Source organism: Pelmatolapia mariae, linkage group LG17, assembly GCF_036321145.2.
Source record: "Pelmatolapia mariae isolate MD_Pm_ZW linkage group LG17, Pm_UMD_F_2, whole genome shotgun sequence".
In the NCBI taxonomy this organism is placed as follows: Eukaryota; Metazoa; Chordata; class Actinopteri; order Cichliformes; family Cichlidae; genus Pelmatolapia; species Pelmatolapia mariae.
The window spans coordinates 19,941,575-19,967,680 of NC_086242.1; the positions used below are offsets into that span (position 1 = coordinate 19,941,575).

The window sequence follows — 26,106 nt, forward strand, 5'->3', positions numbered from 1 at the left end:
ACTTTCTGACCCATTTTCCACGTTTCACACTGGGCTGCTTGTGTTTTAAACAGTACCAACACTAAAGAAGCTGTCTGGACTGCGGACTCTTACATAAGCCTTTGACACAGAGGCTTTCATTCCTGGGGTGTGTGTGTGCGTGTGTGAGAGAGAGAGAGGGGGTATCTGCAGCGTCAGTGGCAGCGCCCAGGATGACTGATGTTCTGCCTTTATTGACATTGTTTCTCTTAATGAGCATGCTCGCCCATCTCTGTGGGCGCTGTGTTCATATTTAACTTTAACAGATTTATTACATTGGTGCTCACATTGTGCACGTTCTCCAGTCAGGTTGAGCTGAATGAACATTAACAAACGCGACATTTATGCCCGCCCCAGATGTGACCTCGGCACCGCGTCACATAGGAAAACAACCCTAAACAACTGGTGTTTGTTCCCTCTGCAAACACCGGACTGCTGGAAGCACCGAAAAAACAGATGATCAGACTTTTTAAAAAATGGACACTTGTGTAACTTTACTCGCTGTATACCAGAAAAAAGTAACTAAGCCTTTAAAATGAATACTTCCCTCTTGATTCCCCCTGCTTGCTGTCCGCCTGCAGCACAGGTCAGAAGAAATCTGACAAATTTAAAGATCCAGTTGTTTAATTTAATATGAAAACTGTGAGAAAGAAAACAGTCTGCTCACTGGAAACGCCGTCACCAGGTTTTCTGTTGGCCCTGGGTCAGCCAAATAGTCATACTGATTCCTGTCTGCCTCCAAACATCGCATTTCCATCTCCACTCTGGAAACAGAATCAGACTGAATCCCAGATGTGATAATCAAAATGAGGCTTTCTATGATCCATCTGTTTTCTAGTTTTATTGCACACACACATGAAAATAAACCTGAGACAAATACAAATCACTGACAGCTAAGTGGAAAAATGTGGACCACCGCATGTCACATGTTTGACTCGTATCAGAGTTACAGAGTGGTGACCTGTTCAGAGCGTATCCTGGAATAGCTGGCTGTGGTCTCCTATTATACTCAAAGAAAGCACCAAAGGTGTTGACCTGGCCTCCAAACTCACCTGACCCCCAGAGGTATAGGTTGGTGGATTACCCCATGGCCCTTTAACCGGTTAATCCGGCCATGGTTACCAGCGCTCCATATATGTAATGTTTAGAGGAGGGCGTGGGCGGGAAAAGAGGAAATACCCACTCTCGCTGCCTTGTAATTAGACCTCAACAAACAGGCGCACCCTCGCATGCCTCAAACACACGACTGACCTCATTCAGAGAGACGACTTTGTGCTTTTATTGTGGTAAATTTTATTTGTCATGAGCTGAGACAAAGCTTTAGCAGGCGGCTGTTTCTTGCGTTTTCCTTGCTGTAAAAGAATATCAGCTTGGACAGGGACAAACTTGAGTTATGGGTAATCTTTACTATAGCAAAGACACAGAGCTGCTGCAGAAAAGGTTCATGTAGCAGCATACAGAGGATGTATTTATATATCTAGAGGCTTAACAAGTTATATTTATCTATTATAGTCACGTCATCACTAAGGAAGACTCTCAGGCACACGGTTATCCAGGAAAAACTTTTGTCACGTTACACAAGTCACAAATCAAAGCAAGCTGGATGTTAGCAAACTTAAAAAAAAATCATCATCGAACTGGGTAGAAGTGGAAGAACTGCTGAATATGTACACTCAGGTGTCCACCACTGAGCAGGTCACTCAATCCTGACAAGTCTGAACGCAGCAGAGATCAAAAAGTGTCCGACGGTGCGAGAGCTGGAGATTTCTCAGCAGAGCAGCAAAAGCACTGACCTGACACCGCTGTCACGTCTGCAGGGGGGGGCATGAGTAAGCTGAGCATTAAGACCAAAAACGAAGAGGACACGGGTGTCTGCCTCTACATAAATATAACTTTAAATTGTCTGTGCCCATTTCTGAGCATTAATCTTCACTTTTTGTTAGTTTCACCAACCTAGGCTGAGACAGATTTTTAAAAGATTCCCGCATCCCTAAAAACCCACTTTCTTCTGATTGGTTAACATCTGGAAGAAAATAATTTAACATCATGAATTCAAAATGTGGTCATTCTTCAGATGGACACTTTCTGTGATATACTCACTGAATAACTGCTCACTGAAGCAAGCAGTGGATACAATGGTATCCTCTGTTAACTGTCCACACTGTCAATAAATAGCACATTTTTGAAAAAAAAAAATGAAGACAGTTGTGTTAAGGTATTTCGTTTAGGAATAGAGACCTTTGTAACATCTTCTTATTCTCCATCTTAAATCTCCGGTCCCAATGTCTGGTGTTCACATTAAACAAGACAAAAAAATTCTACTAATGAGGTCAGTGTTTCTACAAGTTTTGAGCCAAAAGCACAGGCTCCACCCACTGGCTTAGGAGGGGCAGCCAATCAGAAGACAGCTGGCTTAACTGTGAATCATGCAAAGCTACTCTGAGAGGATCCAAAAATAATTCCATGAAGCAGGAAATGAGACTAATAGGTCGCCTTTAAAGGTCTTGCTATAATCTGTAGAGTGTATAGGAGAGTAAGTACCTAATCAATAACAATTATGTGATGATTAGAAATGAACTGTAATGAACTCTAGAAAATAACTGTGACATACTTCTTTTAAAAATTTAACTGATGATCAAAAAATACCTGTGAGACATATCCACGGTTTCATTTTTATTTAAGTAAAACTAAGAAGCGACACAAAGCTATAAATCAGCTCGTTGCACACCATCGGTCGCTGTTCGATTAACACGTCTTTCTCTGCATCACTGGTCAGTTTACAAAACCCAACTCATTCGTCTTTTGCTGCTTCGCACAGAATTGGACCGAGTTGTTCATGGAGTCAAAAATCAATCAATCAAACTAACAAACAAAAAAATCCTTTGCTAGTCTCGTGTAAAAGTTGTGCACTCGCAGATTTCAACTCCTAAAGACGAGTCACTTTTTCCTCTGCCTGGTGCAGTGATGGCAGCAGGTGAGCCGCACATCTCGCCTCTCCCCGCCTGTCTCGCCATCAGTCTGCAGGTCAGCTGTTTCTAATTCGTTCTCTGGTTCAGACAGTTGTGTTTTTTTTGTCATCTCAGGTAACAGACAAAAAAGAAAGAGAGCCACCTGTCTGACCCCCTGACCTCTGACCCAATTCCCTCCCCCTGTCAGTTTTTCTTCTCCTTTTCCTGTGTGTGTTCATGTCAGGGGTTTGGTCTGTCCCCAGCTTCAGGGGGTGTCTGGAGAACTCGTTCCCTTGTTTTCGACCGGTTTCCCTTCCGATCTTCTCGTTTTCCTCTTGCGCGCTCTCTCTCTCTCTTTTGCTGGTTCATTCTCTCTCTGCCTCGCTCGCTCAGCCTGGGCCCAGACTCCCATCAGCGTCTCCTGGAGGACAGAGCAGGACATTTACTGCAGAGGTGCTGAAAGTAAAGCTAAAGCCTGACCCCTTCAAAATAAAACTACTGTGAAAAAAACATTTCTGTTAAATAAAATCAAAATTAAAACTAGACCTTTGAAAAAAGAAAAAAAAAAAACTCAGACAATTTTTTGAACTTGGAAAACCTAAGACAAAATAACAGAAGAAGTTTTTGTATTTGCTTGTTATTACAAATCTGAACGTTGAGGTTTCGATTATCGAGGTTTTAAATATCTACAACAAGGGTCGGCAACCCGACCAACTGTTCGGGTAACAAAAAAAAAAAAAAAAAAATCTCTGCAACTCTCCGTGTGGTCAACAACAGACACACATTATGCCCCTTTCGTGGACTAAACCAATCAGATAGTCAGGGGCGGGACTTCTCTGATTGGCCGTGGTCCAGTTGAAAGTGCAGGTGGAAGAGGGAGGTGAGTAGCTTGAATAAAGCGATATCGATTCATAAATCCTGAATTGACTTTTAAATATAACTGTGTTTTGCCAGAAACGCCAGATTCTCAGATTAAAGCTCACAAAACTATTTCAACAACCACCAAACAGCAAATGAGAGCAGGTACACGGACTCCACACAAAGACGTAAACACAGAGCAGACCCGACGCATCAGAATCAGCTTTGTCTTTCTCGGCTTTCTGACCCGATGGCCCGTAGACGGACACGATGTCGGAGCTCAGCGATTCTGATGCGTCGGGTCCGCACTGTGTTTACATCTTTTTTTGTGCTAGATTCTGAGCTGCAGGTTTTGTCTCTCTCCAACCAAAATTTGCCGAGCCAGCAGCAAAAGAAGCAGCAAACTACGCTTCACATTTGATCAATTTCGTCATGAATTCCCTCTTACTTTTGCTGTTTTGCTTCCACCACGATAAAAATCACACTTCATGCACAACTCTCTCTCTCTCTCTGTACTTCAAGAACAGTTTCCCGTCTCAAATCTCTGTTTTCTGCATTATTCATTCGCTTATTACCCACCAGTCTACCGTTGTTTACAGCGCTGTCAGCCGCTGTCTTTTTCTTTTCTTTTTCTTTTTTTCACTTAAATGACCTCGGACAAGAAAGCCTAGTTTCTGCTGTTCAATACTGAAGAAATTAAAACTTTTTAAAATTATGCAAAATTTCAGAATATTGCAGAATATTTTTAAGGTTATCTACTATAAAAAGCCAGACCAGAAAAATGGTCTCACATGTATCAGTACTGATAAATGATCAGAATTATAATATTTCTGACTGTCTGAGGCTAAACTGAATCGAATCAGGACTTTGAGAACCAGAATCGAATGGATTATAGAAATCAATGATGATGCCCTAGTGAGTAGCCTAGGCCCGACAGAAGTGGATGTAGCTGTGGGTAATAAGAAAAGCTGAAAAGAACTATTGATAACTTTTTTGTTAAGTTAAGGCCTGATCTGTCTGAAATTCATAGCCAGCTCTGACACAGTGCCATCAATCTTTGAATGCTGAAAAAGCAGCAGTGTATCCAGAAAACACATTATATGCTGCAATAAATGCACTGCCCAAGTGTCCCCTCTCCCCACTGCCTTTCAGCAGCATGCAACAGCAAACAGGTCGTCAGAGGAGGCCAAGATGATGATTAAGTTTAACATTTTCTACAATATTGACAAAGCACTTTAAGCACAAGATTATCAGTTAATAATTTAGAAATGAATATTGTCTGTATGGACTGCAATTTACCCCCCAAAAAAGTGCACATGTAAAACTGCGGTGTTAAGCAACGCGGTTGAAAAATTTGAGTGCGCCTAACTTTTGTGCCGGTGCGCCTAACTTTTTAAAGTTAGGCGCACCGGTGCGCCCATGGCAAAAAGTTAGTCTAGAGCCCTGCTGGGCACGCGTGCCACAGCTGGCACGCAAAGGGTTAACTGATGGCACGACCATAGCTGGACTGGACATCGCGCATTTGCCCGGTGGGCCAATGGTGATTTTTTGTCTTTATGGGCCGATGATTTTTTTTTTTTGTAACGGTATAAACAATGAAAGGTGGTGGATTGGCCAGATGCTGGCCGGTGTGTAAAAATAACTCAGTTGTTTGGTGGTGGCTATGCCGGAGCTTCCACAGAGGCCAGCAGGTGGATGAGGGAAAGGGGAGGCAGGAGGAGGAGAGAACCGAGGTGGCCACCGGTCCGAGTGTCAGGTGAACTGAACTTCAGGTAAGAAGTTATGACCTGCAGTCTGTCTGGGTCAGATATAAACCAAGTTTAGGTGTATTGCTGTGAGGAGACCATAAACAGCATTTGCATTTTCTGTTGTACAGTTCATTTGCTGTTATGGAGTTCTTGTTATGGATAAAAAGTGTCTTTTTTTTGTTTTGTTTCAAAATAGCTGATAACTATTCATTGATAGCTGCCAACATCTGCAAACAAATATAATTCTATAAAGTTGTTCTATATAGTGTGTAACTGTTCATATAGAGCATTATTAAATGTATTGCTAATGCAATCATATGGTACATTGACTTCTGAGGAAATTTTAGATGACACTCATCATCAGAAAGGTTGCCTACCCCTGATCTACAAGACTGAGCGTCATCTACTTTCAAAAAGTTTATTTTCTATACTGATTTTACTAAAACCATCTTCTAAATCTATCACTGAAAACAATAAAAACAAAAAAAAGTAAACATTCACAACTAAACTGAAATGACCAAACCTGCTCCTTAAATATATGAAAAACGCTTTTCCCTGCTCAAGTTTCTTTTTTAATGTCTGGATTCCACTCTTGACTTTGAGGTTTTTCATACATCAGTTAAATGATTGAGGTAGTGGACAGACTATTTGTGTGTTATACAAAGTAAAAGTGCTGTTTTTGTCCATAGAGTCTGGTGTGTCTCTAGAACAAAACTACTGGTTGCTGTTAGCATCGGGACAAAAATATTAGAACAGGATGTATTTGTTTTTCAGACACCGAAAAAAAATTTTTTCATTATGCTCTAAGTCCAAGATTTCTTTGTTTTTTGTTCTCCACCACCTAAAAGCTCCACCAACCAGCAGCAGCTAGCCTCTGACTGTGGACTACAGAGGCTGTTTAGAGCTTTTAATGTGAAAACAGCTTCCTGCTGCAGATGGAAATCCAGTCTTGAAGTCTGACGTCATTAGCAGTTTCCAGTTCCAAACTCTGCTTCAGGTCCCAAAGTCAAACAAACACTGCCACATCACTGAGAGTTAAAAACCGTCTAAATTCTTTCATCTTTAATAAAATGATCAGCATTGCTGCTCTATCAGGTGTAACAAGTTTAAAATCCAGGCATCCATGGAAACAGAATTTATGAAATTTTTACGGAGTTAGAAGTTAGCAAGGAGTTAGCTCGCTAGTTTCCACCTTAACATGATATATACCATTTTCTGACTGAGGAATTTCTGAAAAAAATTAAAACATACAGCTCTGCTATCACTTCTGACGTAAATGAAGACAGGAAACTAAACAGCAGTGACGTTTGTAGGGATACTCAAGTTGGGCCAGCTGGTATATAATGATGTGGTATGTGGTGGCTAGCTACAGAGCTATGGTTAGCATAACATAAACACAGTAAAGCTGGAGGATGAACGCTAACTTTTTTCCACTCAAAACAAAGTTAACGCAAGGGTTCCTGATGGTTAGGGACAAATGCAATCGCATGGCAGGATGCTGTAAATGGACCAAACTTCAGTCAGGAGAACAAGTGTTATAATCCATCCACAATACGAGGTTAGTCATTAACATACTGCTGCATTGGCTGGTTTTAAAAGCTAAGCTTTAAAATGAACAGCGGTAATAAAAACTGAGAGAGGCCAACAATGATCAATGACTATTTGCAAAATAGAGCAAAGATAAAGAGGATTAGAATATAATAGTTTTTTTTTTTTTTAAAGCCACTCAGATACACCGTCATAATAATAACGTCTTGTGTTGTGCTTTGGTTTTAGAGATACAACAAAGATGCACGAAGCGGTGTTGATGTCAAAATGTAACCAGGAAGTGATCTTTATTTGCAGACTTCAACTTTTAAAGGGAAAAAAATAACTAAATAAGCTTACTTGAACTCTCTGCACTAAAAAATTAGATTCAGTGAAAATAGGAACAAGATGTCCTCGATACTGAGATTTTTTGCTTGCTAAAGCCTCGCCTCTGGACTGCTGCAGCTCTGGCTCTTTTAGCCTACTCCAACTCATATCTGTGGTTTCTCTCCTGCTTCTCCTGCCTGTCTCGCCTCTCCTGCCTGTCTCGCTTCTCCTGACTTTCATTTCTTGCTCTTTTCTCTCTGTTCAAAGAGACACCAACGAGGCGCTTTCAGTGCACGGTGAACTTAACAAACACTAATCTGACACAACCTGTAGCCAGACTGTCGCCAATCGGGGACCGAGTCTCACCTTCCTCCGGTCTTGAAGATGAGGTCGGCGTTGGGAGCGCCTTTCGGGTGCTGGTAGCGGGGACGGCGCTCCCGGTTGGTGTTGGCTGGAGCCGGACGCTGGGCCAAAGACTGCATCATCTCTGTGACATGGAGAGGAAAAAGGAAGTTCAGTCAGAAAACTGATATGAAAAATATTTCACATTTCAACAGTTTATGACAAGAAGGAGACAAAAACCAAAAACAAGCAGACACAAACTCTGATGACTAATAAAAAAAACTACGAGCATGGATGACTGATCTTGTCCTCTGTGTTAGCAGTTATTATGGCTTTTATCAGGCCGCTGCTGCCTACATGTGTCTGAATGAGTGGATGACTGTAAAGCACTTTGGGGTCCTTAGGGACTAGTAAAGCGCTATACAAATACAGGCCATTTACCATTTACATGAACAGGAAGCACGTCCAGTGGCCTTACGCTTAATTTAAGCTTCTGTGTTGAGCCTACCTGCAACCTGCGAGGGGCATTTGGTTTTTTTTTGTTGTTGCCCTGCAGTTTCACCAACAGAACATTGTCATTCTAGTTGATTTTAAAAAATGTACGTTTCTAGAGTAATTATTAGAAGCCAATAAAAACTTAATACCTTGAAAAAAATGAATCATACTCATGCACTCACCTTTTAACCACGCCCCCGACAATACACAACTATAATAATCTGTGCAGATTTAAGGTGGAAATGAACCAGCTTTTTATTGTCAGTGTGACCTTGCACAGAGAAAGAACTTCAAAGGACTCACTGGGTAAGCAAAACAACACACCCTGATTTCAGGTCAAAGGTCACCATTTGCTTTCACAGATCAGATATGAAACAGACGCCGATCCACTCATGTAACCTGGGCAGATGCGGTAACAAACAATAAACAAACAGTTTCCATGGTTACCCTGGTAGTCCTCCTGCTCCTGCCGCTCGTTGATGTCCAGAGTGAGCTTCTTCATTCTCATGCGCTCCTCCTGCTCGGCCTGCTGCTGGTTGAAGTGATTCGCCGCCAGGTGGGAGGAGAGCGGCACGTTCAGGATCTTATACTGTTCAGGAGAATGAAAGACAGTTTAGCTGGACAAAGGCATTTTTTTATAAGTTCACATACCAATAATTCAACAGCATTGTTTAAAGTTATCATTTTGTCTCAAATCGTAGATTAATTATTTATGCTCGGATCAGCTCGTAAGTTGCAGAGTGCCCTCTGGTGGATAAACTACGCAACATCAACACTAATAACCTGGCTGAAGGGTGTTTCTCTGGTCTCATCTGTGCTTTTTAAATAGTATTCATCCATCAGATACCGATAGATGTCTCTCCATGTCTATCCGGTGTCTGATAGAAGTTGATAGTGATATATCAGCTCAGTCTTTTTGTGTAGGCGTTGCTGCTCAGCCCCCTTCAGCTCTGTCGATGTACTGTTGGCAACTTGCAATTTATTGTCCCCAAAGAGAAAGTTTGTTTCAGGACTCAAAGTATAAAGCATAGTAGTATTTCAGTCAGGTTCTAGTAATTACAGCATAGCATTTTTAAAAACGTTTTTTAACTAATTAATTAATTAATTACAGTGTAGCATGATTACATGCAAAGTGTGTACAATGAGGCGGATAAACTAGAATTCACACCAGGCGTCGCGAATACAGGCAGATCTCAACTTAAATTATTTTAACTTCACACTGTATCAAGAAAATTGATTCACTGGGATTCTCCTGATGCATGAGAGAATCGAGGAGAGACTGGCCGACTGAAGCAGAGCTTCACCTTCAGACAGACGGAAAACGGTAGAGGGCTCAAAGAAGCGTGCAGAAAGGAAGCTTCTGACAGTCTTTCTGTAGGGTGTACAGAAGTGATTCATCTTGTGAAGTTACAATAGTGTTTGACTGACAGCAGAATTTCTCACTCCCTGAAAACTGATATCAGCCCCTCAACTGGCTGAGCCTGAGATTTCTAGAGCTACAGATCTCTCAGACACACCGACAAAGACGCCCTGTGTGTGTTGGCGTTTCTGGCAGCTGTTTTTCAAGCAGGCTGAATGCTGCATGAAACCTCTGTGCACAGGCAGAGTGCTGGACACACCCAGCAGCACAACAACCAGCCTCTGCCCTCAAACCACACATTCCACCACGCAGCGGCTGGCCTCAACACACACACGCACACACACACACACACACACACACACACACACACACACACACACACACACACACACACACACACACACACACACACACAGAGAGAAAAGGACACAGGTGTGTTTCTGTATGTGTGTTAGGACGCCTGCTGACATACACGCAGTTTTTTCCATCTATAGTGCTGAAACTGTTTCTCTCAGGAAGCCTTACATACATAATGGGCACAGTTAGAGAACACAGAGGGGCATTTAGCAGGAAATTTTCCTCAGAAGGACATGAAGACCAGAAACGGAGCAAAAAGAGACTCATTAGTGTACCAACATCCACCTCAGGGGTGCAAACATGACTCTGAATGATAAAGCTGCTGAATCAACTTCAGACAGAAGCAACAGCAACGGTCCTGCAGAAATGCCCTCCCTACAATAGATAGACACTGAAACTGGCTCAGATAAAGTACACAAACACACACACCCAGAGTCAACATTATTAAGCATTCATTTATGCACACCACCTCCTTAAAAAACAACCAGGATGAACTTTAAAATTGTTCATCCTGCAGAGAACAAATTAGCAGAGCTAACCCAACACAAAGGCTGCTTTTGTGAACTACAGGAACTACAGTCCTGCACTCTGTGAGTGGCAGCTAAAGGAGATCGTTACTGTAACCTGCACCAGAACCTGCAGTTGCAGGAGCAAGAGCTGGTTCATGGTGCAGACAGTTTTCACACCTGATCACTCCACTATTCATCGCCATTACGTGTAAATTCTACTGTTAATGTGGAATATTTTAGAAACCTTAAGTGCAGGACTCAGTGTACCCTGCAGGATCATTCCACAGAAGATCGGCCAAATAACTGTAGCATACTAATCGAGTTACAAACCGTTAAAAGATTATTTTGGCCGAGAAGGGTAGAAGATGAACCCAGTATCAAAATGTGGTTAAAAAGAGACTTTTCACCTGCAATAAACTGCTGTGACCAGCCTGATTTTTAAAGAACTGCAATATTGCAATAGCTTGGCACATAGATGCCACCTTACCTGCTGCTTATTGCCTTTGCGAGTCAGCATGACAAACTGCATGGTATCGGAGATGTCCGAGTCTCCCTCGCTGATGCATGGCTGTCCCTTCTTCAGCTGACTCTTCAGCTGCAGAGGAATGGCGACATCCAGCTGGTGCACCTTCACCGCCTCGCCGCTACGCTGCTGCAGTGACACAACACACAGTGAAGAGTCAGTCTGCGAGGTCTGGATCAAAGCTGAGGAGACCTGTACTACTCTATGTTTTCTTATGTTTGTAAAGTGCTTCTTTTCACTGAGCAAATTCATCATGTCCAGAATATCCCATCATTATCTGGCTTACATCAGCAAGATGGCTACCAATGCCATAAGGCTACCTGGGTTTCAATCTAGCTGTGAGCATGTTCACATAAAAGAGAAAGAAAAACAGTGTAATAAAGGCCAAAAGCTACAAATCTGCTGTTAAAAGAAAAACGCTGCATGTAGCTATGAAACTGTGCACGCGTTTTTAGTCGTTATTATGAGTGCAGAAAGGAAAAGTAATGAAAACACTGCAAATAATAATGTTAAGCAGATTCATCCAGACAAAGAACAATCAGACTAAATGCACCTGTATACTTTTAAATAAAGGCATTTCTACAGACGATGTGCCTTTCCTAAACCAATGGTACAAAGACTTTTTGAAAATTTTACATTTCATAGTTCAGCAAGTGCAAAGCTTGGTAGTCTGCTTTTAGGATTATGCTGCTATATTAAAGCTTAACAATGACATTGCTTGTAGTCAACATGAGGTGGTCTCTGAAAACTTAAACGTTCATATATCTGCACAGCCAGGCTCAAGGAATCTTCCCGAATGGTGACGCTCGTTTCCAGTGACCTGATTGCGCAGAAAGCAGTGATTTTGTGCACATTCATCTCTTATCCAGGAGACAACCTGTTCTGAGGCAGGTTAGGCGTGCACTTTAAGTTACCATGGTGATGTACCACAGTAATAAGTGAATCCTGAAAACCCAGGGTTACCCCTGCTTCATGCTACAGGCTTCACCTCTCCCTCTGTTTATAAATTTCAAGTTAATGGGAGAAAGCATACCTAATCTTTTGACACTCTTGTAAGTTAATGGAGTGGACATAAGTCTGAGCCTGTGATACACTAGCTTCTGTCTGAGGGACATCATAAAGATTCTTATCTCCTGATTACACATCTCTTTGATGTTTTTACAATTAAATCAAAAATTCAGAGTGCATGTGTGTGTGTGTAAGTCAGTAAAGCCTTTTGTAGCATAAAAAGTACTTCATGGCCAGTGTGGCGGCAGGACGCTATACCTGCAGGTTTTCCAGCATCATCTTGTCCAGAGCCTGAATGAAGTCCTCGTCCTCAGCGCATGCCACGTGCTTCAGCCCGCCGCCACGGATGGTGACCTCCTGCACACACAGGCAGCAAATCAACATCAGCAAAAGCACAAATCTTTAAACCAACAAAATGTATTAAATCTGGATTTATACACAGACATTTCCCATTGCTTACATTGTTCTCCTCGTCAGTCTCGTTCTCCTTGTTGGAGTCGGTCAGGTAGTCCGTGTTCTCTTCTTCCTCTTCCTCCCTCTCCTCCTCTTCATTCTCTGACCCTTCCTGTTGGAGAAAAAAACCCCAAAACAAAACAAAACAAACAGTCATAGCTATATTTCTGTTTTTGCAGCTCTCAGGTTTTTTGATCTGCAGCCAGGTGTGCATGAGTGTGCGGCCGTGTTGGATGTGGGGGTATTATCCGAGTTCACCTAATGTCCAGGAGAATACTGCGGCGGGTACCTGACCACCATCTTGGAGTTTTGAAACCAGATGTTTCACTTCTGGGCACTGGGCTCCACCGCCCTATGCTAGACGCCACTGTTAACTTTAGACTTTAGACTAGGGTTTAATATTTAGCATTTCCTGTAAGTTTGTTCTGTTGCAAGATGGATTTTGTTTGAGGAAGAACGCCAGAATGGGGGAGTCAACACTCACATCCTCTTCCTGTTCGTTCATTTCGCTTTCATTGCCCGACTGCTCTTCGGTCTCGGCGCCTCCCTCTTCATCATCGTCCCCGTCATCATCTTCCTCGTCAAGACCCTCCCCTTCGCTCATGGCACTGGAGCGGCCGTCCTTCTCCATGGCCAGACCTGCACAAGAAAACGTGGAAAGATTCCTCTTTAGGACACGTAAGACTAAAACAATCAGGACAAATTATATCATAAATGACTCCGAGCCCAGCCCAGCCTGGGAGAGCAGCTTTACTCAAACAAAACCCTCAGTTATATATAGAACAAATACTCCAGAGGAAAATTGTTGTTTCTATGCAGCTCGTCACAGAGCATAATTATGCAAGAAAAGGTAACGGCGAAGAAATGAAGTCGGGCAGCGGCGTGGAGTGGAAGATCAGGTCTTGTGTGACTCAAGGACTGAGGAATGTCCGATCCTGGTTGAAGTATGAAAGGTAACAATAGCTCCACTGTTTAGCTTCAGGGGCCTTCATCAATCACTCTCCTCTCCTACATTCCCACACACAAACACACACTTACTGCTTATCTACCTGCATAAAGGTTTACACACATAAACAACAGTGATGGAAAACTACTGATTACATGTACTTTTATACAGTTTTGAGGTACTTTTACTTTTTAGTACTTCTGGCTTGTGCTGCTAATCACTCCGATGGGGATGTATTAGCAGAGCGGCTGTTAACCTTATCTCTCTCCCATTAATGCCTCTTTGGAGGAATCCGACTCCAAGGAACTACTTTTCCCCCCACTTTTACTCTAAATAACTGAGTACTTTACAGCTCATGTATCTGTACTTTTACTTGAGTACAGGATCTGCGGGGGTGTCCTGCTCTCAGAGGGCGCAGCTGTGGTTTACATTTTTCTCAGCACATTCCAGGTCAGCACCTTGAAACTGTTAAACAAAGCTCACGTTGCTGCGCTGTTATCAGGCCGCAGAGTCAGATACACCTGCTGCACAAACACTTCCTTCTTCCTCCTCTCCAGATATCATCGTCCTGATTGTGTTTTGGCTTTTACATTCCTGAATTTTCATATTGTCTCTGAGCTCAGATTCTGTGTCGTAAAGATTGTAGTTTCGGGGTTCGAGAAAGAGGTGTTAGGGGTTGCAGCTTATTTACACCTCAGTGGTGAATCTTAACCTCCTAAGACCCAAACTCTTTCATGGCATGCATTTTTAATTTCTCTTTGGTATTTGGGTTGATTGGGACCTGATGAATGTAAAAACAAAGAATTACCTGATTTTTTTTTAGCCTGATTTTTGTTTCTGAGAAAAATGAGATCCACATATGAGGACATCCGTTTTAAATTTTGATAGAGCAGTGGCAGTATAATGTCCTCGTAAGTGGATATCAGGCCCTTGTAGAGCAAAATTTAGTATTCTGGTCTAGACAACCCAAAATGTGATGTCCACATATGTGGACGCCAGGTCCTAGGAGGTTAATAGAGTCTAGAATCTAAATAAGAAAGTAGGTTAGATCCTGGCCTGTTTTTAATTATTTTCAGTGGGCAGATTTATAAAAAGATGTTCATCATTATTAAAAAGAGTGCTAGAAGAGGTGTACAGACAGCATTTGAAAGAAAATCTCTAAATCGTCACATTTCAGACACTCAACAGACAAAATGAACAAAACATTATTTTTCTGTCTGATTAACTGCTTTTTTGAAGTAGTGCAAGATTATTTAGACTCCTGTCGGTTGAATAGGTTTAGTCAGCAAAACAAATGAGTGCATGTCACATGTTTTATCAACAGCACACAAATGCATCTTTGGTGAGATCAGATCTCTCGAGGTTATCAGGCTAGATTAAACTGAGGTCCAGAGGAAGTCTGAAACAGTCGTCATTGATTTTAAAATATCCTTCCTGAAGTTTCTGTAATGAGTGGGAGTGCATATATTCGGCATTTTAAACAATGAGTTCAAACCTGTTCGACAGACAAAGCAGAGGGAGAGAGAGGAGTGACGCAGCATGCTCGCTTGCCCTCCCGCACACTGGGGAATGCTGCTCTGCCAGGACAACGGAGAGCAACCAAACCGGCAACACCAGCTGCTACACCAACGCCGTCATGCTCCACGCACATTAAAGATGATTACTTAGCGTCACCCTCCTACCTAGTTTGACGAGCACTTCTCTCTCCAAGTCGGTGACTTGCTTGATGGCCTCCTCCAGGGAACTGCTGAGCCTCATCTTAGGCCTGAGCAGCTCCAGCGTGTCGCTGATCATGTAGTCGATATCGATGGGGAACGGGTGGTCCTTGGTCCACACGTCCAGGCTCTTTTTCCACCATATGTACCGCTGCAGACACACAACAACATCTCACTTACTTCACCCCTGACCAGAACGCCTCCTGAGCAGACCTCACAGGTCTGTCAAACTCAAAACAGTGGCACAGTGATTACACCCAGTAGATTTACAGAAAATATCAGGGTTCCCGAACATAAAGTATAGGCACTTTAGGAGGTTACGTGCCTGGAAGTAGATGAGGAAACAGTCTAGCTTCCTCTTGCTGGAGCCTCGATCGAAGTATTGGCCGCAGGTATCAAGCAGGGTGCAGACCAGGCGGATGCGGAACAAATGCTCTGGGGGGTCCAGAGGGCTGGGACTGCCGTCCTGATTCACGCCGAAGGAGATGAAGGAGAAGAGGGTGCGGAAAATGACAGCCGACTCCACCATGCGGTAGTTGTAGAGCTCGCCCAGGAACTTGGCGCTGCTGATCCGCCGCTGGTTGAACTTGGGCTGGTTGACCTAGGAAGGAAACAGCGAGGGAAGAAGAGGAGATCCTAAATTGAGATGTCTAACAATATAATATAGGATGCTGCAGGGGAGAAGAAAAAAAAATGGAGGAAAATTCTTAAAGCTTTTTGCTGCAGTGCCCAAGACTGCCAAAGTCCTGGTTGCTAGGAAAAATGCTTGAATTTCAACTGGCTGGACTGTTTTGAGGTCAGATGGAGGCCAGATCAGGGTCAAAGGGTAAGCATGGCTTCTAAAATATGCAAGTAAGCATTTACAGCTGTGACACAGGCACAAATGTTTGTGTTCAATTATTTTTTTGTAAAATCACAACCTCAGCCGAGCAAATGGAGTCCGACAACATTCCAACGTGTCCTGCAACACGTAGCAGACACAAATGACACAGCAACACAGGTGTCCGCTTCAATCAGCTGCCAGTCAAGCAGATAGCATCGGGGTTTTTTGATCGTCCTGTCCATTCAATGCTCCTGATCTCACCGCTCCTTCACTAAACGTCCCGAATATGTGACACACGAAGCATCTGCAACTTCAAGTTACAGCGAGGTTAAAGACGTCCAGAACAGTTATTACAACTCAAAAAAACAAAACAAAAAAAAAAACCTCCTCAGGTTTTCATTTTTAATTTCCGCTTTTTAGTTTTGCAAGTAAAAACAACAACAAAGAGAAATAATATCGACAGCAAGAAGGAGCAACGTCCTTCTAGCTTCTTCGATATGATCTCTGACTGAATGTGACCGGAGTGAAAGTAAACAAGCGAGCTCGAGAGAGAAAAAGAAAGCAAGCTTCGCCATGGTCTGATCTTTCCACAGTCTGCAGTTAAATAAAACCTTTTGCACACATTCAGTCTGCTCATTGTCATGGATACCAGAACGAACGTTTTGGGTCAGCATCAGACTGATAATACATTCCAAATATTGGGCCAGTGCATCCCTAATGGCAATAAATATAGAAATTACTGATCAGAGAATCAAATTACGGTCCTATAAACTACTAAGGGCTCAAAAGCATATCTTGTTTTCAGACTTGATTTTGCTTCTCCTTACCTCCATGCCGAGCCGGATGTCCTCCAGGACACCGTCCACCACGTGGATCCCCACGTCCTCCTGGTAGGCCACCAGGCCAGCCAGCAGGTTGGCCACACAGTGGATGCTGTTGTACTTCACGTTCCAGATGTTGACCATGCAGCAGATCAGGTAGCTCTTCACCTCGGGGTCCTGCCATGGCAGCTTGCGCATCTGCCTCAACACCTTCTCTGTGGTGACCTTGGACAGGTCCTTGTAGAGCAGTTTGCAGATGTACTCCTGCAGCGGCGGCCTCTTCTTCTTCACCGTCTTCTCCATGGGTGGCGGGTTGCAGTAGTAGTAGGCGTTCTCCACCATGGTCACATAGCGGGCATCAAGGTGCTGGGCCTGCTTTTTGCGCATCATTTGTTCCTGGAGCACACATGGGACAAAAGTCAGGCTAAAAACCACTCATTTATCTTTATATTCAAATATTTTCTCTGTTTTTGTCCTTTTCTATATCACATTCTAGTTATCTGCTTCAAAGTGAACAGAAGCCCAGCGAAGAGGACCAGTACTGACCAGCAGGACGCTGGTGCGCAGGTGAGAGTCGGGGGATCTGAAGAGGAAGCGGCCGCAGGTCTCCAGCAGTGTGCAGGCCATCTCTATGTGATGGTGCGTAAAATCAGACAGCAGCATCTGGAGGAGGAGACACGGACAGAAATCTATAACAGCTAAGCTGGAGGTCGTCTCGCCGGCTGTGTTGTTATTCTGATGCATGCACACAGCAGAGTGAGCTCTGGAAGCATTTCCTGCTTGTTATCACAGTGAGGATGAAGGTAAGTAAGTTTAGTTTTTCACATCTTCATCTTAATGTGGCATTTTGTTTGTGATCTGATTGGATGAGCAGAGATGTTGCAAAAAGTGTTTGTTTTTTTGTACAGGGATTTAAAGACAAACAGCCTGATGTGACTCAGACAGTGGCTTCTTTCACCCACCTTGAGACACTGAAGTGTGTCTGTCTTCGAGAACATCTTGAACTTGGCCAACTCGCCGATAAATCTGACGGTTTTATTCTTGGTCTCGATGTTGATCTGATCCTTCTTCCGAATCTAGAAACACAGATTCGATTCATAATGTTAGCAAGTGTTTTTAATGCAAACATGATGGAAAAAAGCAAAGTATGACAAATCTATTTAAAACCTGATGTAAGTGAGCAGAGGACCTACATGAAACCTGAAGTCTCCCTTCAGCATGGAGCACAGGTCCTCCGCCACATCTGACATGCATGGATGCAGCGTCGCCACCAGACGAGAGTAGAAGGGCAGGAGATCCAACCTGCAAGAGGAGAATGACTCAGTGCACCTCTCACAATCACACAATCAGTCATGATGATAGCACCCCCTTGTGGTGATTAAAGGTAAATGCTAAAACAGATGAAACCTACCTCTGTCTGGGGACAGTGAAGAGAGCACGGACGAGCTTCCTCCTGTTAGACTTGGTGTTCATGTTCATGCAGAAGTCCATGGCAGCCTGTAGGAATCACCAGAGCTCATAAACCTTTACAAACTATCCAACATCTGAAAGCTCATTGCTTTCCTTTGATCAGTGTGTCTGTCCTCACCTTGTCTATGAGGTCTCTGTTGACACAGTTGGGAAGCTGCTGGATGAAAGCATCCACGATTAGCTTCAGGTGAGACCCCGTGTTAGCTTCCTCGTCCTCTTGTTCTGCACAGACACAAACAAATGTTCACTTTGTATGCAGTTCAAATGAAACCAATGCAATGTGTATGTTCCACTTATTGTTCATAGTTTTGTCTATACAAGGATTTCTGCACCATTTTATAAACTCAAAGTATTAGGCCACATCTCTTAATCTCTGAATTCAGGTATTTTTAGTCCTATATCCATGCAGTCTTCCTTTTTGTGAAACAAAAAAGAGGATGCCACTACTGCAACTAGTCAGTTCATAAGATTTCTTACCTCCTAGATATTACAAAATCGACTGTAAGTGAGCGCTGCTTCTGTGAATCAACTGCCCCCATCTCATCCTGTTCCCGTCATCCTCCTCTGTCACACCAACCCTTGTATGTCCTCTTTCACTACATCCATCCTTCCTCTCTAATCTTCTTCTTTTCCTTCTGCAGCTTCTTTTCCTTCTTGTCCTCTGCAGCTCCATCTTCATCATCCTTTATCTGATATATCCACTAACCCTCCTCTGCACATGTCCAAACCACCTCTCTGTCCACTGTTACACTTCTGACCCAAGCATTAGGTAAATTCATACATTCCAAGCTGTAGAACCCACTCACAGAAGACCCAGTAAATCTCACAGACTGCATAAAAGATGGAGTAGGTGCCATCTAGTGGTCTACAAAAAAACAAAGCCAATACTTGAGTGACTTAAGCCTGCATTTCTTCTAAAGGCCAGCAGAGAGCGCTTCTGCGAGCTGTTAAAGAAGCTGTATAGAGGTTTATGATGAAGCAGCCTTTGGCTCCTCTGATATTTGACCTCAGTAATCATTTTCCTGATGAGTTTATGGGCTAGTTTCAAGTCCTATTGTTCATTTAGTAAATTATAGTCTAATCAGATTAAAGGACAAACCGGTGTATTTTCATTGGCTAACTTGTGACTGAACACTGTCAGCCAATGAGCATGCAGTAACACATCATCATAGAAGTAGTACAGTAGCTGTTTTCTGGAAAATCCTGTTTACCTTGTTCATCGAGCAGTTTTTTGGCCAGCTCTTCATTTTCCACCTCATCTGGTCCCTCTAGTTCAAGAGGTTCATCTGTGATGTCCAGAGCCTCGAGCTCCAACTCCAGCTCCTCTGTTGTGCTGCCCACATCCTTCCCCTCTCTGCCATCTGAACCCAACAGCAGCACGGTCAAAACAAAGTACACAAATCTCTTCCTTTTTTTGTGAGCATGGGTGTTTTATAACATACCTTTGGCATCCTCCTTCTCTTTGCCCTGACTGCTCTTCTCGTTGTCCTTAAAGAGGATGGCGGGCACAAATGCCTTCAGGTCCACCAAGTTCTCATAGAAGTTACGAGCGTCTTCGTCTTCCCATATCCCTCCCTCCAGGTCGTACTCTCCAGGCTTCCCGGGGGTGAAGATGTCGATCCCGGGGCCGTGCTCTGTGACAGCAGAGCCGTGATAATATCAGATATTAACAAAAAATTGACAGGGTATAATATGAGGAAGAAAAAAAATGTGTGGCCACACACCCTCCTGCACAGTCTTGTCCTGAGGCAGCTCGGGCATGTTTTCGTCCAGCAGATCAGCCAGAGACTGAGTGTTGGCCAGCAGCTTCTGGTAGGAAGTGGCAAATTCCTCGTACTGCTTGTGTCGGTCCTCGCTCAACTCTCCTTTGGAATGCAGGATCCGCCTGAAGAGGACAAAAAGTTAGGTACGCTCAAACAATCACGCAGTGGTTTCCCGTAACAGCTGAACCTCACCTGTTCTGTCTCTCAATGTTCTGCAGCTCCCGGTGGTCCTTCTTCAGGTGTTTGGTGAGAGATGTGAAGTATTCCCGCAGAAGATTCTGGAAGGGCTGCTGCTTCTCGCTGCTGATGATCTCGCTGGGAGGGAAAGCCAAGCCAAACTTCTCGGCCGCCAGTTTCACCTTGCGGGGCACCAGCCCAGCAATGTCATCCCCGCAGTGCTTACAGAAGCTGATCACCACAGAAACGTGGGTGTGCGTCTCGCGGTCAGCCCCAATTATGTTTTTCAGCTGCTCGTAAATGAGCGAGAGACCCTCTTTGTCCGTGAAGAGACCGACGATGGTGAGCTCGGCGATGAAGCGGAGGTCTGTGCGCAGCTTGCTTACGTTGGGCGCCTTTTCCTCCTTCCTGGCTTCAAAGTGCTTCTTCCAGGCCTGCAAGAGCAATGGGGCAAACTCGGCGTACCTCTGGTGGAAGAGCGAGCACAGATGGACCGCGCAGCCGACATCTGAGATCTTCAGCTTTGCTTCCACAACGGAGCTCACGGCCTCACCGATGTACTTGCTGAGGTTGAGTGAGGCAAAGTCGTTGGAGAGTGAGTCTCGCTGCTGCTCGGTCAGCGTGCGCAGCTTCTTCACGAAGGCGGTGTTCTTTTTAAGGCTCGAGTCCAGGCGGCTAAAGAAGGCCTCTTCAGGACGACCCTCCTGGGCATTCTGGTTCTTGCTGCGCAGTTCCTTCCTACACTGATGGCGCTCCCATGCCTCCTGGTACAGCTGATGCCCCTCCTCCTTCTCCCTGCAGAGATGGGGTGACCCGCAGAAAGAGACGTGATTAAAGCAAGATAGTGAAACCAGCGCAGTTGTTTCGGGTGCTACGGTGGCCCTAAGACTAACATCAGGGGTTAAGATGGATGGTGGTGATCAACTCTGGCTCTGCGAAAGGCCAAGTCAAACATATACACGCTGGACCAGCAGACACATCACTTCCTCTTATGTTTATTTCTTAAATGAAGGTCATGCTGATATCAACATGCTTTTAAAACATAAAAAAAACATGTTCTTGTATCAGATTTTTAAAAGTAGGAGACACAAAAGAAAACTTTCATCTGCACACAGTGTATGACAAACTTTTAACTTAAGGTTTAGGTCGCTGAGCTTTATCACTACATTTTTTACATGTTACTGTATTAAGTATTTTACACAAAGGCCACATGGAGATATTCAAATAAACTCACCTGATCAGCTTGCATTTGAACTGAACTACGGCCATTTGAGGGAATCTAGAAATTTTGTGTAGTTCATTTATTACATGCAAATTTACAGCTTTTAAACCCAACAGATTAAACTGTGCACAAGCAGATGAAGCACTGATGTGGAGAGGTTTTGTATTTCTAGTACATTAGGACCCCATTAAAGATCATCTTTGAATTCAAAATGTTTTTAATTGACATTTATCTTCAAATTTATTAATGCTAAATTAGTAAAAACTACAGAGATTCATCTTGGGATAAAGATGTAGGTCAAATTGCCATTTTATCAGCTCTTATGTAGCCAAATCTCCATTTTATTGTGAATTTTAGTGCAGTGTATTATTCTACAGACTTTAAAACAAGTCTTTGTATGCCTTCCCCACTCTTATTATGCTTATATACTAATGAGCCTCAGCATAACCACTGACCAAAATCTGTGCTGGATTTTGACGATAATGTTGTTCTTCTATATGATGTGGAGCAAGATCACAGCCCTGCGCTTGGCAGATTTGTTAACATTGGTGTGTCCACACCTTCCTCCAATAAGTGTGGCTAAGATTAAGTAACCGGTAGCATTGATCTAAATGGCATTTTAAACATTGCTAAAAATCGCTATTAACTCAGAATTTAACAATCAAGATGACTTACTTGAGGAGGGCAGCCTCCTCCTCACGTTGTCTTTTGGCTTCCTCCTCTTTAAGCTTCCTCTCCTGCTCCTCCTGCTGCCTTTTCTCCTCCTCTTCCTTCTTCTTCTGCTCCTCCTCTGCCTTCAGTTTTTCCTCCTCTTTCTTCTTCCGCTCCTTCTCCTCCTTCTTTTTCTTTTCTTCCTCCAGCCGCTTCCTCTTCTCCTCCTTGCCGCCGTCTTTTTTGCCGCTCATTTTGGCCTCGTCTTTGGCCTTGTCCCGAGCAGATGCCGGCCTCCTCTCAGCCTCCCTGTCCTTCTCCTTTTCCTTGTTGCTGAAGGTGCAAACATCTTTCTCATCCATGTTTACTGAGCGCTTGCGTTCAGCAGGCATACTGAGGAAGGACAACGAGAATAGCTTAATGGCAATAGATGCTGCTGTATAAGTTAAAGAATCATACAACCATCTGTGCTTTTTTGAAAATATTTCCATCAGCCTCTTATTAAAATTGAAATATTAATTATCAGCTTTATTATTAAATATTCTGATTTCCTTTGATTCTATTCGACCATCCAATTTAAGAAAAAACCCTCAGGAGGGTACGGAACTTGTTGTCCAAAATCCTCAAATCAACAAACCAACCACTTATGATCAAACAAACTCAGCTTATATGGGTCCAAGTTACATTTACACTGAATAATACAGTCAAGTATAAAAACATTTATACTTTTAATTTATTTTTATTTTTTTTACATGCACATTCCACTGACAATGTGACATACAGTGCTGTACTTTACAGCTGAGTTTCATTCCTGATGTTACTGAGGTAATAAGCTGCACATATAACATCTATCTACAGATAATAGTGCACTTATAACATACTGTAAATAAGAGAATACATGAAAATATGGCACTTGCATTTTAAATTGAAACTCTGATAATAACCTGCTCCCAACACAGTGATGTGTTCAGCATCAGTTACCATGGTGATTTAGCCAGCTAAAAAGAGAGACACTGAAACCTCTGACTTGAATCTCAAGACAGCTCACTAAACCATTCATCTCACTTCAGAGTACACCTCTCTGGACTCTCACTGTGGGTGGGGCTGCAGGTACACTCAGTAGAAGGTGAACTAAGTGAGGCAACGATGTACAGTATCTCACAAGTACACCCCTCACATTTTTGTAAATATTTTATTATATTTTTCATGGGACAACATGAAAATTCATGTCTGTTCTGTTTGTAAAAACTTAAAAGTTAAAAATAAAAATTTAAATAAAATAAATAAATAATAACCAAGTGGACCACTTGGAAAAATAAATCCTTTGGGCATTTCTCTTGGCCTTCAGACAATAATTCTGATTGTTACAGTGCTCAACGGAACATTCAAAAAAATAAATAAATCAATTTGGACATTTTCATTTAGGCATTTACTCACTTTTGTTGGCAGCGGTTTAGGCAATAATGGGTGTGTGTTGAGTTATTTAGAGATGACAGCAAATTTACACTGTTGTACAAGCTGTACACTCACTACTTTACATTGTATCAACGTTGGCCCATGAAAAGACATAACAACATATTTACAAAACTTTAAGGGGCAGACAGATACATCTATATCAATTCATTTTGAAGATGTTTTGAAACAAATCAAAAATAAGTAACTAAAATTAAACATGCACACAGACTATCGTTGTACTGCTGTGTGTGAACCGCACAGGTAAGCCCAACGATTTCCTGTTTACCTGACACATTAAAACAAAGTCAGGATTGATATAAACTGAAAGTCACGTCTAAAGTCTCCAGACACAAAATGGAGGAAGGGTCATCGTGATGAGATGTCATAAGGGCCTAAAATTAAAAATAATTCAGTTTAATCAAACATTCAGACAGAAACTCCACGTAAACACGGCTGAACGGGCCCTGCAGGTGAGCAGGTAAATCAGGCGAGAAGCTCCTTAAAGCTGACACCTGTCCGCGCGTGTAAACGCTGTTTGGTTCGTGCACGTTTTTAAAAAGAAGAGATTAACGTTAAACGTGTAACGTTGTTCCACTGTAAACGCTACGTTCAAAAGAATCAACCTTTTGAGGTTGAACTTGTAACGTTAAAGTCAGCGTGACAGCCGCCCACGCAGACTCCGCCTGTTATCCGCCAAACCTCCGCTACACCTGCGTCAGCCTCCTCCGTGTGAACAGCTTAGCAGAAGCTTCACTTTAAAAGACAAGGAGAAAGCCGCGTTCACAGCGCCCAGCAGACGCTGCGACGTATTTAAACGAACAAACAAATTTATAACAAAAAAGAGCTAGCGTTAGCACGGCTAGTGAGTTTAGCTCAAATGGACTTAGCGAAAACAGCAACAAACAAACGCTTAGACAGCGCAAAACTGACAGACAGTAATTACAACGCAAATTTACAAACATACAGCAAGCATTCCCTGTTTAGAGAAGCCCAGTTTCTTCTAAATAATATGTAAAGATGAGCGGGGTTACCTGTTAGCCGTAGCAAAACAAACATCGGTTCATCCGTGCTGGTTTCCGGGTGAACAGCATCAGGACCCTCTCGTTTTGGAGTTCCAAATTATGCCTGATTAAAAATATATAAGTTACCTTACATTTTCTCCGATACATGAGAGCATTTTTATTCTGGGCTTTCTAAACGATTACCTTAACAATTTAATCTTCAAAGAAGTGAATAATATTGTATTATATATTAAAATTGTTGTCTCCCCAACAGCCAGCATTCCAGACTGCTAACAGGTCAGACAATATATACATGCATATATATTGTCTGACCTGTTTTATTTATATATATATATATATATATATATATATATATATATATATATATATATATATATAAACCTTGCCAGGTTTTTAATGCCATGCATTGATAACAGAAACTGTGAAGGACAAAAGAGTCCTACTGGAGAAATAATTATATTCTGTCTGCAATTTTAACTGTTATTTCTATTTATAATTTTTCACCACTAGTTAACAGGAGCTTTAGGTTACCTGTGGGTGATTATTCCACAGTCTTCTTTTAGTTAATCACTAATCAGCACACATCTGGGCTGTGAGCAGGTATTAGTTATATCTGTGAAAAGGTTACAGTTGATAATGGCTGTTTAGTGCCCTGATATGACTCAACATGGGTACTGCAGGTTTTCAACAAGCAAGTAGAGGTGTTATTATGGACTTTCGTCTTTACCGGTGTCAGTTATTTGCCTTTCAGTTACTTCCTGTTTTATTCTGAAAGTTAGTTTTCTTAAATCTCTTAAATGGTTTTTTACTTCATGCCTTTGTTCTTTTCCCTATATTCGGTCTATCCAGGTTTAGCTGTTCACATCTGTGTCTTCTTTACCAATCAGCCCTCTGCATATATTTCGACCTACTACCCCCTTTTCCTAATCAGTTTATCTTGATCGTAATGGAAGAAATTATGAATTCAAGGAAAGATGCAAAGGGAAATTCATAAGGACTTCAGAGGATCCACTTCCACCTTCAGAGGAGCTCCACTTACAAAAGCCTCCTTAATAATGTGACATTGCATGTTGTTGACGCAGGTGTGTAGACAGACTACCAAAAGATGAAGGTGTGTGTGTACATGTGTGTGAATGAGAGGAAGACAGGTGGAAAGGTGAACATGCAAGAAGTAGAGGCAGCGAAGGTGGATGAGTTTAAATACTTGAGGTTAACCATCCAAAGCAACCGACAGTGCACGAAAGAGGGAAGAAGACAGGGTGGAGTGGTTAGCACTGAGACAGACTGACTCCTGTCCTATGGTAGCAACCCTCAACCGGATAAGCAGAAGAGAATGGATGTATGGTTTAGAAGATGGTGGCAGATACAACAAGACAGAAGGCTAGTAATAGAGCTGAAGATGTTGAGATTTTCATTTGAGAGTGACCAGTGGGGACATTTCAGGTTGACTGGTTGACAGGAGACAAAGGCTGAGATTGTTTGGATATGTGCAGAGGTGGGAAGTAGATTAAGAAGATGGAGAAGAAGCAGCCTAAAGTTTAGAGATAAAAACATATCACTGGGTTATG

At 42.7% G+C, this 26,106-nt stretch overlaps 1 protein-coding gene across 3 annotated transcripts; it reads right to left on the reverse strand.

Annotated features, from left to right (window-relative positions):
- Positions 1 to 878: 878 nt before the first annotated feature.
- Positions 879 to 24,620, reverse strand: upf2 (UPF2 regulator of nonsense mediated mRNA decay). 3 transcript variants are annotated; one of them, XM_063460722.1, is made up of 21 exons: positions 24,548 to 24,620; positions 22,086 to 22,454; positions 20,204 to 20,983; positions 19,973 to 20,133; positions 19,691 to 19,882; positions 19,460 to 19,609; positions 18,367 to 18,470; positions 18,190 to 18,275; positions 17,972 to 18,080; positions 17,741 to 17,854; positions 17,325 to 17,441; positions 16,785 to 17,174; positions 15,460 to 15,735; positions 15,102 to 15,285; positions 12,958 to 13,112; positions 12,481 to 12,585; positions 12,279 to 12,377; positions 10,977 to 11,141; positions 8,711 to 8,852; positions 7,793 to 7,913; positions 879 to 3,384 (listed from the first exon to the last, which is right to left on the reverse strand). In XM_063460722.1, the coding sequence occupies exons 2-21, from the start codon at positions 22,451 to 22,453 to the stop codon at positions 3,378 to 3,380; spliced, it is 3,825 nt and encodes a 1,274-aa protein (XP_063316792.1). In that variant the 5' UTR covers position 22,454; positions 24,548 to 24,620; the 3' UTR covers positions 879 to 3,377. The 3 variants fall into 3 exon arrangements, with proteins under 3 accessions (XP_063316792.1, XP_063316791.1, XP_063316793.1); XM_063460721.1 differs by having other exon boundaries at positions 880 to 3,387; XM_063460723.1 differs by lacking the exon at positions 879 to 3,384 and having other exon boundaries at positions 7,789 to 7,913.
- Between the last annotated feature and the right edge of the window lie 1,486 nt (positions 24,621 to 26,106).

Excerpts from the sequence above, each read along its gene's own strand:
- upf2 (XM_063460721.1), bottom strand. The coding sequence starts at position 22,453 with ATGCCTGCTGAACGCAAGCGCTCAGTAAACATGGATGAGAAAGATGTT. Across the intron at positions 19,883-19,972 it reads GGACAAGACTGTGCAGGAGG|AGCACGGCCCCGGGATCGAC; the intron begins GTGTGTGGCCAC and ends CTGCTGTCACAG. Across the intron at positions 13,113-15,101 it reads AGAAGTGCTCGTCAAACTAG|GTCTGGCCATGGAGAAGGAC; the intron begins GTAGGAGGGTGA and ends TTTCTTGTGCAG.